This window comes from Danio aesculapii, chromosome 2 (assembly GCF_903798145.1).
Source record: "Danio aesculapii chromosome 2, fDanAes4.1, whole genome shotgun sequence".
Taxonomy (NCBI): Eukaryota; Metazoa; Chordata; class Actinopteri; order Cypriniformes; family Danionidae; genus Danio; species Danio aesculapii.
The window spans coordinates 3,369,328-3,384,837 of NC_079436.1; the positions used below are offsets into that span (position 1 = coordinate 3,369,328).

Here is a 15,510-nt window from a genome sequence, read left to right on the forward strand (position 1 = left end):
TAGTCTTACTGTGCGTTCACTCCGAAGGCGGTGAGAGCATCACAGGTCGCTCTGGCCGCCCTGGCGACAACACTGTCTACCGTCAGCTCCGGCGGCGAGAGCGTCAAAATTTGCTGCATTGATCTTGTATTTAAAGGAGCCGTTGCAGCATATCATATCAGTTACATTCCTGTATAAAACATGCTTTCTAGCGTGAAAACGTTGCACACTTCTTATCAAATTCATTTAACAATGGAAGATTGCATGTGGTGTGGCTTTGCTCCACTTTATTATACAATAGAAGCAATACTGTTTTGTACTGTCGCATGAGATTCCCGCTTTTTAAAAGAAAAAAATATATATATACACAGCATTAATGCACATCAGTAACTTGCCAGTAACTTATTTAATGCATGTTCCTGTAAGAAAACATTGCAAATTCAGTTCAGTTCAGTTTCCTTTATTTTGTCATTCAAAACATCACAATAAAATTGTAATGCAGAACGAAATTACGTTGCAACAGACCCAACAAGAACATAAAAAACATCACTATACAAACATTATAAATCCTAACATGATAGACAAGCTTTATAATTTCATAAAAATATAAAAATATAGTTATATAAGATATAACCTGATTTAAAAAGAAATCTCAGTAGAGAGTAACTTAATACTAAAATACCTATTTCACCATTTGTTATAATAGTTCTAATATTAATAATTTATGCTAGTTTAACTATTTATTGATTTACTATTTTACACTAGCTATCAATAGTGTTTAAGAATCGGTCTTATTCAAAAGTCTTATAATGACAGGATAAAAACTATCACAAAACCGCACTGATTTGGTCCTCAGGCTTCTGTAACGCCTGCCTGATGGCATAAGCGTGAGCAGGCTATAGCCAGGGTGAGTTGGATCCCTTAAAATGCTATTTGCCCTAGACAGACAACGTCGTTGATAAAGTTCCTCGATAGATGTCAACTTGACTCCAACAGACCTTTCTGCTGACTTTACAGTATGATCCTCTTGATGGTGTTCTTGTCAGATACACTACTATTCTCATACCAAAGGGAGATGCCATTAGTGAGAACACAAATAATTGGAAATCCGGCGACCGCAATATTCAAACCCTTGGGAACAACTGTGGTCGGAACCAAAGTTCACAGGTCTGTGTTCTCTGAGCTCCTCTCAAGCGGTGGACTTCTTCTTTCTGATTGCTTGCCGCCAAACCGTGTCATAGCTCATTACCATAAAGTTAACTTGATTTCAACTCTCCTCGACGCTCACACCGCCGAAGATGCGCCATGCTGTTCCTCGCCGCTAATCGCCACCGGCTCTCATTGAAAATGAATGATTTCCGGCTACTTTGACGCTCTCGCCGCTTTTGTTGTGAACGTACGGTTAGACATAAGATAATAACGTTACTCTATTAAATGATTTAAATAAGTTGACAGATACTTGACATTCATTACTTTTTTTTTCGGCTTAGTGCCTGATCACCACAGCGGAATGAACCACCAGTTACTCTAGCATGTTTTATGTAGCGGATGCCCATCCACCTCCAACCCAGCACTGGGAAATGTATATAATGCAATATTATATTATAAAATAGTATATTAGGGGTGGCTCAGTGGTTAGCACTGTCGCCTCACAGTAAGATCGCTGGTTCGAGTCCCGGTTGGACCACTTGGCATTTCTGTGTGGAGTTTGCATGCTCTTCCTGTGTTTGCGAGGGTTTTCTCCTGGTGCTCCGGTTTTCCCCACAGTCCAAACACATGCGCTATAGGTGAGCTGAATAAACTAAATTGGCCGTAGTGTGTGAGAGTGTATGGGTGTTTCCCAGTACTGAGTTGGGCTGGATGGGCATCCACTGAGTAAAACATATGCCATAAAAATTGGTGGTTCATTGCACTGTGGTGACCCCTGATAAACAAGAGACTAAGCTGAAGGAAAATGAATGAACGAAAATGTGTATTAGATGACAAGTGTGGTGGATTTAAAGCTGTAATCTGCAATGTAGCAGCAGATGTGTTTTAAAACTTGTCTCTGTGAGTTTTGTAAATCCATTTATTCCTTTGCTTCTCAGTGAATGTGTAAAAGGAACCCAGAAATTACACATAATGAGCTCCTGCACTGCCAATGCTGTCAATTGGTGTGACCAATATGGTCATTAGCTGACAGTCTTGTCCCCTGTGTGTGTTATGAGAGTAACTCCCGGCTCCCCTCGTCACCAACCGCAGAATGCTGGTTAGATGTTCGCCAGCTATGTGGCAGACTCAGAAAGTATGTTTTATGCATTGCATGCTCGAAAATAAACTGAAAAAAGAGCTGCTGCTCCATCACAAAACATGGCCGAAGTGCACCAAACAGCCACCGATGTGAAGCATACAGTACATGCTTTTTGTATGGTTAAGCTGATACAGTTGAAGTCAAAATCATTAGCCCTCCTGAAATTTACTTATATTTTTTTTTTGCTTTTTCAGATATTTCCCAAACTATGATTAAAAGAGCAAGGAACTTTCACAGTATTTCCTGTAATATTTTTTTCTTCTGGAGAAAGTCTTATTTGTTTTATTTCGGCTAGAATAAAAGCAGTTTGAAGTTTTTAAAAACCATTTTAAGGTCAAATTTATTAGCCCCCTTAAGCAATATTTGTTATTGATTGTCTACAGAACAAACCACTGTTATACAATGACTTGCCTAATTACCCTAATTTTAACCTAATTAACATACTCTCGCCAGCCACCTTATAAGGTACACCTGTCCAACTGCTCGTTAATGCAAATTTCTAATCAGCCAATCACATGCATTTAGGCATACAGACATGGTCACGACGATCTGCTGCAGGTCAAACGGAGCATCAGAATGGGGAAGAAAGGGGTTTTAAGTGACTTTGAACGTGGCATGGTTGTTGGTGCCAGACGGGCTGGTCTGAGTATTTCAGAAACTGCTGATCTACTGGGATTTTCACGCACAACCATCTCTAGGGTTTACAGAGAATTGTCTGAAAAAGAGAAAATATCCAGTGAGCGTCAGTTCTGTGTGTGCAAATGCCTTGTTGATGCCAGAGGTCAGAGGAGAAAGGCCAGACTGGTTTCAGCTGATAGAAAGGCAACAGTAACTCAAATAAGCACTCGTTACAAATGAGGTCTGCAGAAGAGCATCTCTGAACACACAACACGTCTTACCTTTAGACAGATGGGCTACAGCAGCAGAAGACCACACCGGGTGCCGCTCCTGTCAGCTAAGATCAGGAAACTGAGGCTACAATTCACACAGGCTCACCAAAACTGGACAATAGATGATTGGAGAAACGTCGCCTGGTCTGATGAGTCTCCATTTCTGCTGCCACATTCAGATGGTCGGGTCAGAATTTGGCATCAACAACATGAAATCATGGATCCATCGTGTCTTGTATCAACAGTTTAGGCTGGTGGTGGTGGTGTAATGGTGTGGGGGATATTTTCTTGTCACACTTTGGGCTCATTAGTACCAATTGAGCATCGTGTCAACGCCACAGCCTACCTGACTATTGTTGCTGACCATGTCCATCCCTTTATGACCTCAGTGTACCCATCTTCTGATGGCTACTTCCAGCAGGATAACACACCATGTCATAAAGCGTGAATCATCTCAGACTGGTGTCTTGAACATGACAATGAGTTCACTGTACTCAAATGGCCTCCACAGTCACCAGAGCTCAATCCAATAGAGCACCTTTAGGATGTGGTGGAACGGGAGATTCACATCATGGATGTGCAGCCAAAAATCTGCAGCAACTGTGAGATGCTATCATGTCAATATAGAGCAAAATATCTGAGCAATATTTCCAGTACCGTGTTGAATCTATGCCACGAAGGATTAAGGCAGCTCTGAAAGAAAATGGGTACAACTAGTAAATAAAGTGGCCAGTGAGTGTAGTTAAGCCTTTAAATGTCACTTTAAGCTGAATACTAGTATCTTGAAAAATATCTAGTCAAATATTATGAACTGACATCATGGCAAGGATAAAATAAATCAGTTATTAGAAATGAGTTATTAAAACTATTATTTTTAGAAATGTGTTGAAAAAATCTTCTTTCCGTTAAACAGAAATAGGAGACAACAATATTCAGTAGGGCTAATAATTCAGTACTTATAATCAGACGTTCAGCCAACGGTCTGTGGGTGTGATGTCTGAGACTGAGACTAGTTTTTTTAATGCTTAGCTAACTAGCAGACAACACTAGCCAAGTTTAAATCCCAGCTGCATGTTAAAACATGCCCTGCTATGAAAACTATGTTATATATTGGGAAACCACAAGGAACAGGTAAATAATGACAGAGAAAGAGAAAGAGAGAACCTGAAAGTTCAGAAATTATTATTAGAAGAAATTGAAAGCATTTTTCACAGGCTCATCTGTATATCTTCTGTTTTGAGATGTGGAGAGATGGTGTGTTGTGTTCAGTTTTTTGTTAATGTTTATTTGTTATCCAGAATATATATATATATTCAATAGGAAGCTTTACAATATTATATTTGTGCATATGCATTAGATTAGTCAGTACTGAAGCCAAATCTGGAGCTAATCTAACAAAATAACTTCCAATAAAGGTCCAAATAAGGCGACGCAATAACGCAGTAGGTAGTGCTGTCACCTCTTAGAAAAAGGTCGCTGTTTCGAGCCTCGACTGAGTCAGTTAGCATTTCTGTGTTTGCATGTTCTCCCTGTGTTAGCGTGGGTTTCCTCTGGGTGCTCCGGTTTCCCCCACAGTTCAAACACATGCGGTACAGGTGAACTGGGAAGGCTAAATTGTCCATAGTGTATGAGTGTGAGTGAGTGTGTATGGATGTTTCCCAGAGATGGGTTGCGGCTGGAAGGGCATTCACTGTCTAAAACATATGCTGGTTAAGTTGGTGGTTCATTCCACTGTGGTGACCACAGATTAATAAAGTGACTAACCCGAAAAGAAAATGAATGAATGAATAAAGGTCCAAAAAATAGTTCACCCAAATTTATATGTTATAGAAAAATATTAAATACAAATTTAAAAAAAGAGGAAAAACCAAATAAACAAAAAATATGAAAACTTTTGTTTAAATTTTGTAGGTTTTAATATATATATTTTTGCAATATTTTGCTTGAATTTATTTGTATTATCTTTGAATTTCTAAATATGTTTGGTGACTAAAATATTATTTGAATAAATATATCTGTTTATTAAATCTTTATTTATATATATATATATATATATATATATATATATATATATTTTTTTTTTAATTCTGTTGAACACAAAAGAAGATACTTTGAAGAAAGATGAAAACCTGTAACCACTGATCTGTCCTTTTTAAGTGTAGTATATATATTTTTAGAGGATTGTTAATGTTTAGGAATTTTTAAGTTTGTCTAAATTGCAAGTCAAAAGTTGTAATTTGTAAGTTGTATGTTTATATGTATTTTGAAGCATGTATATATTATGTATTGATTAATCGTGTTATGTTTTTAGGGTGACTATTTTGGCTAATTCTGTATCATTTGGATATTTTTGTTTTATTAATTTATTAATTAATTGACAGTGTCCCTGTCAAGTAAACATGAAATGAAAAAAACAATTACAATGAAAGTCAATGGTCACAGGTTCCTTCAAAATATCTTCTTTTGTGTTCTGCAGAAGAAAGAAACTCAAACCTATTTGGAACAAGTGAAGGGTGAGTAAATGATGACAGAATTTTCAGGTTTGGGTGAACTAACTGGACAGCAGATACAAACATTTACACATACATTAACTTCAGGACTGTAATTGCGTTTCCCATAGGACATTATATATTTGAGAACATTAACCACATCAGAATTTATTCATGCTATTTGCTTAAAAAGTGCCCAGAGCAGCCCTTAATAATTTCTCCAATTCCTGGAAGTCAAGCCTGGCTTTTCCTTTCACTTATCCAATTATAGTATAGGTTGTGATAGCATTTAGTCAGGAGTCATACCTGTGACACTCCAGAGACAGACAAGTCTTCGCTGAGGCCAGCTTCCAGCCTCCGCCGCTGAGACTGCAGCTCTGCACAAGACGTTAGGCCGCGGAGAAATTAAAATGGTCGTGCCCAACTGAGTCTGGTTTCTCTCAAGGTTTTTTTCTTCACTTTCGCCAATTAGTGAAGTTTTTCCCCTCTCCGCTGTCGCCACTGGCTTGCATGGTTCAGGATCTGTAGAGCTGCGCATCGTTGGATTTGCCCTTCAGTATTTGGACTCTCAGTAGTGATTTTTAAACCACACTGAACTGAGCTAAACTGAACTGAACTTAAACACTAAAAACTGAACTACACTGTTCCTATTTACTGTGACCTTTTATGTGAAGCTGCTTTGACACAATCTACAATGTATAAGCGCTATACAAATAAAGGTGAATTGAATTGAATTGAATCATACCAGGGGCGTAGATTTAGGGTGGACGGAGGTGATGCGTCCCCACCAATATCCACCAACCATAGAAATGTCCCCACCAATAATTTAATCCACTTAAAAAAAAAAAAATCACGATGTCAGCATCAACCTAGACATGGAGGTTAAATGACGTTCTCTCCTTAAAACGCATATGGACATTTTTATTGGCTGTGCCTTTCCCTGCTGTCATGTTCAGATACAAGCAGCGCCAAAAGCAGTGGATTGTTTTTTATTTCCCCATGCAGGAATAAAGTGTGTTGGGTGAATTTTACTGACATTTTGAGAACTCATTTTTGCTGGATTATCTAGTTGGAGGGTTATCATAACCACAGTTTTTGATTTACCAAAAATATTTTCAACCATTCGGTCAAATTGCTCACCATACCATTTTACTATTTTAAGTATTTATTTACAAATGTACTTTTAAACTGTAAGTTTTATATTACAGTTATATAAATAATGAACATTTTTAATACAAAATATGAAAAGATACTTTTATTTTTAAATACAAATTTATCATCATTTATCATTACATTTTAATTCTGTTTAGACTTGTTTTAAATTAAAAACTGAAGCCTACAGGCAAATAACAAACTGGCCAGCACATTCAACTTTCCTCAGTCAGAATTTGGCCATTTGAATAATAAGAAAAAATCTAAAATAATAATAATAATCCAACTTTTGGTCTTTCGAACCACCCAAACCCCCCTTGGCTACAGGCCTAAAACTTAATAAACTGTATAAAGAGAGGATTCATTATTAATATAATTTAATAGCAGTTAAATAAATAATTGCACACACACACATCTATCTATCTATCTATCTATCTATCTATCTATCTATCTATCTATCTATCTATCTATCTATCTATCTATCTATCTATATATATATATATATATATATATATATATATATATATATATATATATATATATATATATATATTCACCCGTCCCCACTAATGTCAAGTGCAAGCCTATGCCCTTGAGTCATACAGTTCTTTAATCTAAGTTTGGCTTCATTTATAGGCACAGGAACATAGGAAGCCATGAACACAAGCTCACATGAAGAAATCTGGCTTTCTGAAGTTCAAGTTTGGTGAACTCTGACCTGTAAAGAATCTTAACATCAAAGAGCGACCTCTCGGCTTAAAGGGTTACTTCTCAACTAAATGAAAATCCTGTCATCATTTACTCACACTCATGTCGCTCCACACTATAAGACTTCTGTTCATCTTCAGAACACACATGAAGATCAGACCTGAGAGGTTTTGATTTCTCTTTTCAAAGTATATTCAAGGCGGCATGGTGGCTCAGTGGCTCAGCATTATCCTCTCACAGCAAGAAGGTTGCTGGTTCGAGTCCCAGCTGGGCCAGTTGGCATTTCTATGTGGAGTTTGCATATTCTTGTGTTGGTGTGGGTTTCCTCAGAGTACTCCGGTTTCCCCCACAGTCCAAACACATGCGCTGTAGGTGAACTGAATGAACCAAATTGGCCATAGTGTATGCATGTGTAAATGAGTGTGCATGGGTGCTTCCCAGTACTGGGTTGCAGCTAGAAGGGTATCCGCTGCGTAAAACATATGCCTGAATAATTGGCGGTTCATTCCGCTGTTGCTACGAAGCTAAAGGAAAATGAATGAATAAATATAAACAAGACACGCATTGTCTTAAACAAGCAGAATTACTCAATGTGTAGCCGATATTTATCATGTGTGCTAAATCTTGTGCATGGTATGAATATGTTTATAAGACAATAATGGCATTCTATATCACAGTAACTGTAGTGTTACTTTGCTGGAGATAGAACAACAACTGTTATAAATAAGTGTTGGGTAGAATTCAGAAGTATACACTACATTAAGGGTCTTTCATAAGCAGAATTGATAAAAAGTACACAAGTGTACCATTTTGATTGGGCCCAAATGGTATGTATATAGTTATTGCACTGCTGTCTGGAATATTTGATTCTGATTGGTCAGTCACAACATCCCAAGGTATGTTTTTCCAAGATAACAACCGCTGAAACTAATAACACTCTTTGGATCATCTCGACCCTCAGTAAATACATCTACGTCCATATTTACAGTATATGCTTGTCTGTCACGCTACTGTTTTTGACTGTTTAGCGCTATCTTATGACTGAATAGTGCGTAGGTTAGTGTATGCTCCATTCAGCTGTTTTCGTTGTTGTCAGCTTTGCCTTTAAAAAGAGAGTTATTAAACTATTTCGACTCAGAACAATGTTTGTTTCTAACTTTTAGGTTTAGTGGCAAGTATCTATGTAAAAAGCAGAATAAAGTACATCCAGATGGTTGTTATTGCTAATTATTACATGGCTGTCCCAAGTGCTTGATTCTGATTGGTCAATTGCGACATTCCAAGATATGTTATTCCCAAATAATAGCCGCTAGATAAATCTCATCCTGGAATTCAAATCACCTTGACCTTCACCGTTAGTGAATTTGTTAATATCCATATAGTTACTTACACATTTATATGTATCTGCTTGTCTATTTTGCCAGTTTTTGACTGTTTGGCTTGTGATTGAATGGTGCGTAGGTTAGTGTATGCTCCATTCAGCTATTTTCGTTGTTGTTAGCTTTACCTTTAATTAAAAAAGTAATAAACTATCACAACTCAGAACAATGTTTGTGTCTAATTCTTAGGTTTTGTGGCAATTATCTATGTAAAAAGCAGGACAAAATACATTCAGGTGGTTGTTACTGTTAAATATTACATGGCTGTCTGGAACACTCCATTCTGATTGGTCAGTTGCAACATTTCAATATATGTTATTCCCAATAATGACTGCTAAATAAATGCAGGCTCATCCGGGAATTCGAATCACCTTGACCTTCACTGTCAGTGAATTTATTAATATCCATATACTTACTTACACATTTATATGTATCTGTTGTCTGTCATGCCACAGTTTTTGACTGTTTGGCGCCATCTTGTGACTGAATAGTGCGTAGGTTAGTGTATGCTCCATTCAGCCATTTTAATTGTTGTTAGTTTTTCCTTTAATTAAAGTATTAATAAACTATTACGACTCAGAACAATGTTTGTGTCTAATCCTTAGGTTTTTTGGAAAGTATCTACACTGTAAAACCCAAAAAGTTAAGAACTCAAAGTAACTGAGTACTCTAAAACCCAATAAGTTAAGGCAACTCAAACCGTTTGAGGAAACCGATTGCTACAAACTGTTTGAGCTAAAAAACTAATCTATATGAGTACTGTGAACTTACTCCATTTAAGTTGAAGTAATGAGGTGTTTAATTAACTCATTACCTTCAACACTGAGTTCAAAACTCTTTTCAGATGAGTAGAATTAACTTGAATTAAGTATTAATAAACTGTTACGACTCAGAACAATGTTAGTGTCTAATTCTTTGGTTTTGTGGTATGTATCTATGTAAAAAGCAGGATAAAGTACATTCAGGCTGCTGTTATTGTTAAATATTACATGGCTCTCTGGAATACTCGATTCTGATTGGTCAGTCATGACATTCCAAGATATGTTATTCCCAAATAGTGACCGCTAAATAAATGCAGGCTCTTCCAGAAATATGAATCACCTTGACCATCAATAAAAAGTTAACATCTATTTACTTACTTACACATTTATTTGTAACTGCTTGTCTGTCACATCAGTTTTTATCTGTTTGGCACCATCTTGTAAATAAAGTTAGTATTCTTTATTCAGCTGGTTTCGTTTTGGTCAACTTCAGTCTTATACAACAGTGGTCTGCTTTGCATTGGGCTGCTGATTTAAACCAAGCCTTTCGGTTTTATTCTGGTATAACAACCGCCTGGATGTACTTTATTCCTTACATATTGACCTTATTCTTCAATGCGGAAGTGTGGTCGTTTTTGCAATTGTTTTAGAACTTCCGATCCAATAGCCTACAGGGGAAATGACGTGGAATAATAAACAACAGAAATCGACAGTCAAACTACTTGCTCTACAAACAAGTTTGTTCATGACTATACATAAAAAGCATAATAGTGAATGTGAAGTGAATGAGACCGGAAGTCTTGAGCCGAAAACATTCCGATGGCTGCGCCCACTTGTACATCAAGAGTAAGGTCAATACTATGGTGTCAGCAAAAATGAGCCTTTGAAAAGTGACAGTCTTTGACTTCTCAATCTATCTTTCTCATAGGCTGACAGGTAATGAACCCCTGTCTATTCTGCCACTGACCTCACAGCCAGACGAAAGGGCGGGAAAATCGCACTACAAGCTGTGTGATCGACTCAAACTGGAGAAGAAACAGCGCAGAATGTGCCGACGGGACCCTGGCGTGGCCGAGACTCTGATGGAGGCGATCAGCATGAGTGCTTTAGAGTGCCAGTACCAGTTTCGATTTGAAAGATGGAACTGCACGCTGGAGGGCCGATACAGGGCTAACATTTTAAAGAGAGGCAAGTAGAGTACTTTCTACTACATGCTAACAAATCATGTTGAGATGTGAATAAACATTAACAATGGCTGTGTCCGAAAGCTGGAAAACGCTACCATCGAAAGATGTGTTCCAAGGTAGGAATGTCATCAAGACATGTCTGAATTGAACTTTACTCACTTTTTGTTGAGAAGTGAAGTTTACTTATAAACTAATTTCGAGAGGATCACGTGCTTATGATTGCTTGCCGCCGGCCCCGCATTATTCAATTTATGATTCACCAATCAGACGATTCCTAAGCCACTATAGAGACCCAAAGTTCCATATGACAGCCATCTTCATTTTGAAGAATCCCCCCTTCCACCCCTACTCCTCCTTTTTTCCTAGATGGGTGGCACGGTGGCCCAGTGGTTAGCACTGTTGCCTCACAGCAAGAACGTCACTGGTTCTAGTCCTTACCAAGCCAGCCGATGTTTCTGTACGGAGTTTACACGTTCTCCCCGTGCTCACATGGGTTTCCCCCGGGTTCCCCGGTTTCCTCCCACCATCCAAAAACATGCAACTTAAGTTAATTAACTAATCCAAATCAGCACCATAGATATGCTCCTCTGAAGAGCAATAACTATCTGTTTATTAGCTAATACAGCAGGGGAGTTCTCCAGATCTACCTGAGCTCAAACTCCCCTCTCTCGGGAGGGAGCCCTGGGCTGAAGGATATTTGAGGTGAAGTTCAAAACAAGGTCCACGTAAAGGCCTATGCTTCAGCGCACAAACTGACCAACAGGTCTGTTAACTAAAATATTAATATATAAAATTACAGCGAAATATTCACATTTCAGAGTAGCCTATATTAGACTAAATAATTTTAATGACAATTCATATGCGCCGGGCCGTCAGTTTCACTTTATTAATTTAATCCACTACTTTGACCACAATGAGCCAGGCTTTATAAACTTTTCCAAGTATCAGGATCGGTGCATCCCTAGTTCTAATGCCCCAGTGTATTGATGGGGACTTTATACTGTTCAGATAGCACAGTCTTTGGATGACGTGTTAAACCCTGACTCTCTGGTCGTTACAAATCCCAGGATATCCTTTGAAAAGAATAGGAGTGTATCCCTGGCATCCTGGAAAAATTTGCCCACTGGCCTCTGTCCATCATTACCTCCTAACAATCCCCATATCATAACTGGCTTCATCACTTTGGGTCCACCCCTCCAATAAACTGGTGTGCGGTCTGGCACAATCCAGGTAGATGCTGCAGAAAATGGTATTGCAGCCACATGTTTTTACCACAATTTGACACTGCCTTTTTAGTTTTGTTTTACATAGTATTTGGAAACATTGGAAACTCGATCCGTACAAGGCGAGCTACCGAGCAAACTGATCACACCAAAAACTATACCAAAAAGGAGGTAAGCTGTCGGTAATAGTGTAAAAAGTAACAGAAGTTATTGGCAGTATCATACCGCCCTGTAGCATTTGTTTTACACTCAAAATGCAACCAGACGTATGGCAGAGCATGTATTTGTGGTATCATAAATATGTAGCCCTGGGTATGTATCCCTCAATTAGCCTGTGTTGTCCATTTTAGGCAGCTGAGCTAGTATAAAGATGGCATCTGAAAGCTCTGCTTGTGTTTCATTTTGTCCGTAAATGCATGTTTTTGACCAATTATTTCCAATCTTGACATAATTTCCTACAAAGTATTGTAGTAAGCAAACATTCCCTCAGTTATCACCAAAGCTCGCTGCATTTTGTTGTACATGATTAAGTTGTCTGCTGTTTGTCTGAAGTCAGTATTGTGAGGTGCCCTCTTGTAAAAACACTACCTCCAAAGTCAATGCTTGGCAGGGCATCGAGGCAACAAGTCAGCTGTCTAAGGTTTCGAACGCAGCCTAGTTTGATGCTGAAACAAGCCTTGAAGCCTTGGTTTGTCTCACACATCTCACATCTCTGTCGACACTCTCTAATGCAAATATTTTAATGCATGTTCTTTCCTGTGATGGCAAGCTTTATCACTAGCCATGAGTTCAGTCCTCACTGTTGCACAACCCTTAAGAGGTCATCATAATAAGTTGATTTACTGCTTGATTTAGTGCTGAATGCGCAATATGGAACCAAAATGTGTAGTTGTGAAAGAGTTTTTAGCATTTCTCTGATAAACCGAATGTTTGAAGAACAGTATTTATGTACAATATACAAAGTTTTGATTAAACCGCTAAACAAAACCTGGGTTTGGTGCAGTTACTAGCATTCCCTCTAGAAATTTAGTGTGCACTGTGCCCCATTATGCTTGGTGTGAATTATGAAAGTGACTTGCAGTACATTGAACTGTACACAATCAGCGGTCATTATTCTCTTCACAGTTCATCCATTGAATGTTAAAAGACAGCTTATTAGAATCAGCAAATTACTTTCAGCAGAACGTAAAAACTTGAAAATGAGTCTTTCCGCAGCAATAATACAGACACGTTGAGTATTACTGTACTGCAGGGAGTACAGAAATAACAAATAGAGACAGTAATAATAAACCCAGCAGAGCTTAGGCCACAGATATGCTTGTGATATGTTAAAATACCAAGTGTAACATTCATTTCATTATGGATCACAATAAAGCCTACCTTGCACTCTGTTTTCACTACGGATATGTATCATTTGTAGCACAGCCTTATCATTTTCACCTTTTTACAAGATGAAATAAGTCTCTGATGTGGCTAGAGTGTGTATGTGAAGCTCAAAATACCCAACAAATAATGTTTTATAAGTCTTTGAAAATGCCCCTTTTAGGCTTTGATTCTAATTGTGTCGTTTTGGTGACTGTCGCTTTAAATTCAAATGAGATTGTGCTCTTTTCATAAGAGGGCGGAGCTACAAACGCCTATGTGTGAGCATAGTGGCAGATATATGCTAATGATGGGGAGATGGTCACTAGTGGGCGGGGCTTTACCCCTCTGATGACACGTACAAAGCGAGAATGTCAATCAAAGTGTTTCTGCAGACTGTTTTTATCAAGTGTGATTATAAAAGAAATAATTTATGAATTATTATCAATAGAAGCTGGTTAAATTCACACACTTTTGCCACACAACTGTGTTTAAACCCCTTATACAAGTGATTTTTCCTTAATAGGTCCCCTTTAAAATGATTTGTTTTAGTTTTTCTGAATTGAAATTCCCAAAACACCCATAATTTGAAATGCAGTGGTCATGAGCAAAAATAAAGGCAAATAGGAGAAATTCAGCAAGGAAAATTACAGGTCATAATAATCTTATGGTGGCTCAGTGCTTAGCACGCTTGCCTCACAGCAAGAAGGTCGCTGATTCAAGTCCCAGCTGGGTCAGTTGGCGTTTCTGTGTGGAGTTTGCATGTTCTTCCCGTGTTAAATAAGATAAAAAGAGACTAAGCAAAAGGACAATGAATGAACTACTCATAATAATACCCATATTCCTGACAGGCTTCAAGGAGACGGCGTTCCTCTATGCCATCTCTTCAGCAGGCCTGACCCACGCCATGGCCAAAGCCTGCAGTGCTGGCCGAATGGAGCGATGTACCTGTGACGAGGCTCCGGACCTGGAGAACCGCAAGGCTTGGCAGTGGGGAGGCTGTGGGGACAACCTCAAATACAGCAACAAATTTGTTAAAGACTTCCTGGGTAAGAGGTCCAACAAGGACCTCCGTGCCCGGATAGACATGCACAACAGCAATGTAGGAATGAAGGTAGGATATGTTTTTTCTTCGTCTTCTGTAATCTTAGTATATTTCTATTTGGTTTTTTGAGCTCCAGTAGTGATGGGTAGCTAGGATAATTTTAATAACTCTGACCTTTGAGTTTCGTTAATTAAGATGAATGAATCTTTTTACGAGTCATTTCGCTCTGTTTGCCAAAATATCATTAAAATGTTACGAGTTACTTTCTAACACAGGGGTCCCCAAACTTGTTCCTGGAGGGCCGGTGTCCTGCAGATTTTAGCTCCAACCCTAATCAAACACACCTGAATGAGATAATCAAGGTCTTACTAGGTATACTTGAAACACCCAGCCAGGTGTGTTGAGGCAAGTTGGAGCTAAACCCTGCAGGGACACTGGCCCTCCAGGACTGAGATTGGTGACCCTTGTTCTAACACATCTACTACCGCAAGTACTAGTCGCAAACAGTACTTCGCCTTTTGGACTAGTCCAGTTGCCGTAGGCCGATGTGCTGTGCATTATGGGATGTGGAGGAAAAATATTTGTTGACAGTGCTTTACCAACAGAGAAAAAGAGGGGGAAAAACATTACCTGATGGATCGTTGGTAATATTTCCGCAAGATGTCGCAGTTTAGCTAAATTAATTGTAACTCCTGAAGTGACGTGCGATGCATTAAAACATCGTTTTCCAGCTGCAGCCGCGCTTCATTCTCAAAATGTATAGTTTGTCTGAAAAGATGTATACAAACTATATAGTATACTATGAGCAGGGATACAATCAGTTCATAGTAAAAAGCGACATTTTGTGTCTGCCAGTTTGTTTACTTGCGGGAGTTTCATTGGCATTTTCCCGCATGTTAATTCTGACCAATCGATTAGCAGTTTAGGAACTATGTTCAACAACATCTGGCCAATGAGTGATGTGGGTTTTGTCAGATGACTGCATTTTGGGTCTTTTCAACTTGTAACGATCGTCTTTAAATCAACGGGATACACAAGAATAAAT

The 15,510-nt window shown here is 38.5% G+C and overlaps 1 protein-coding gene across 1 annotated transcript in view; it reads left to right on the forward strand.

Annotated features, from left to right (window-relative positions):
* Positions 1–15,510, forward strand: part of wnt9a (wingless-type MMTV integration site family, member 9A) — a 65,809-nt gene that overhangs the window by 40,076 nt on the left and 10,223 nt on the right. The window contains exons 2-3 of the mRNA XM_056471002.1: positions 10,577–10,836; positions 14,272–14,534. Of these exons, the coding sequence (XP_056326977.1) occupies positions 10,577–10,836; positions 14,272–14,534 (523 nt within the window). The remainder of the gene's footprint in view (positions 1–10,576; positions 10,837–14,271; positions 14,535–15,510) is intronic.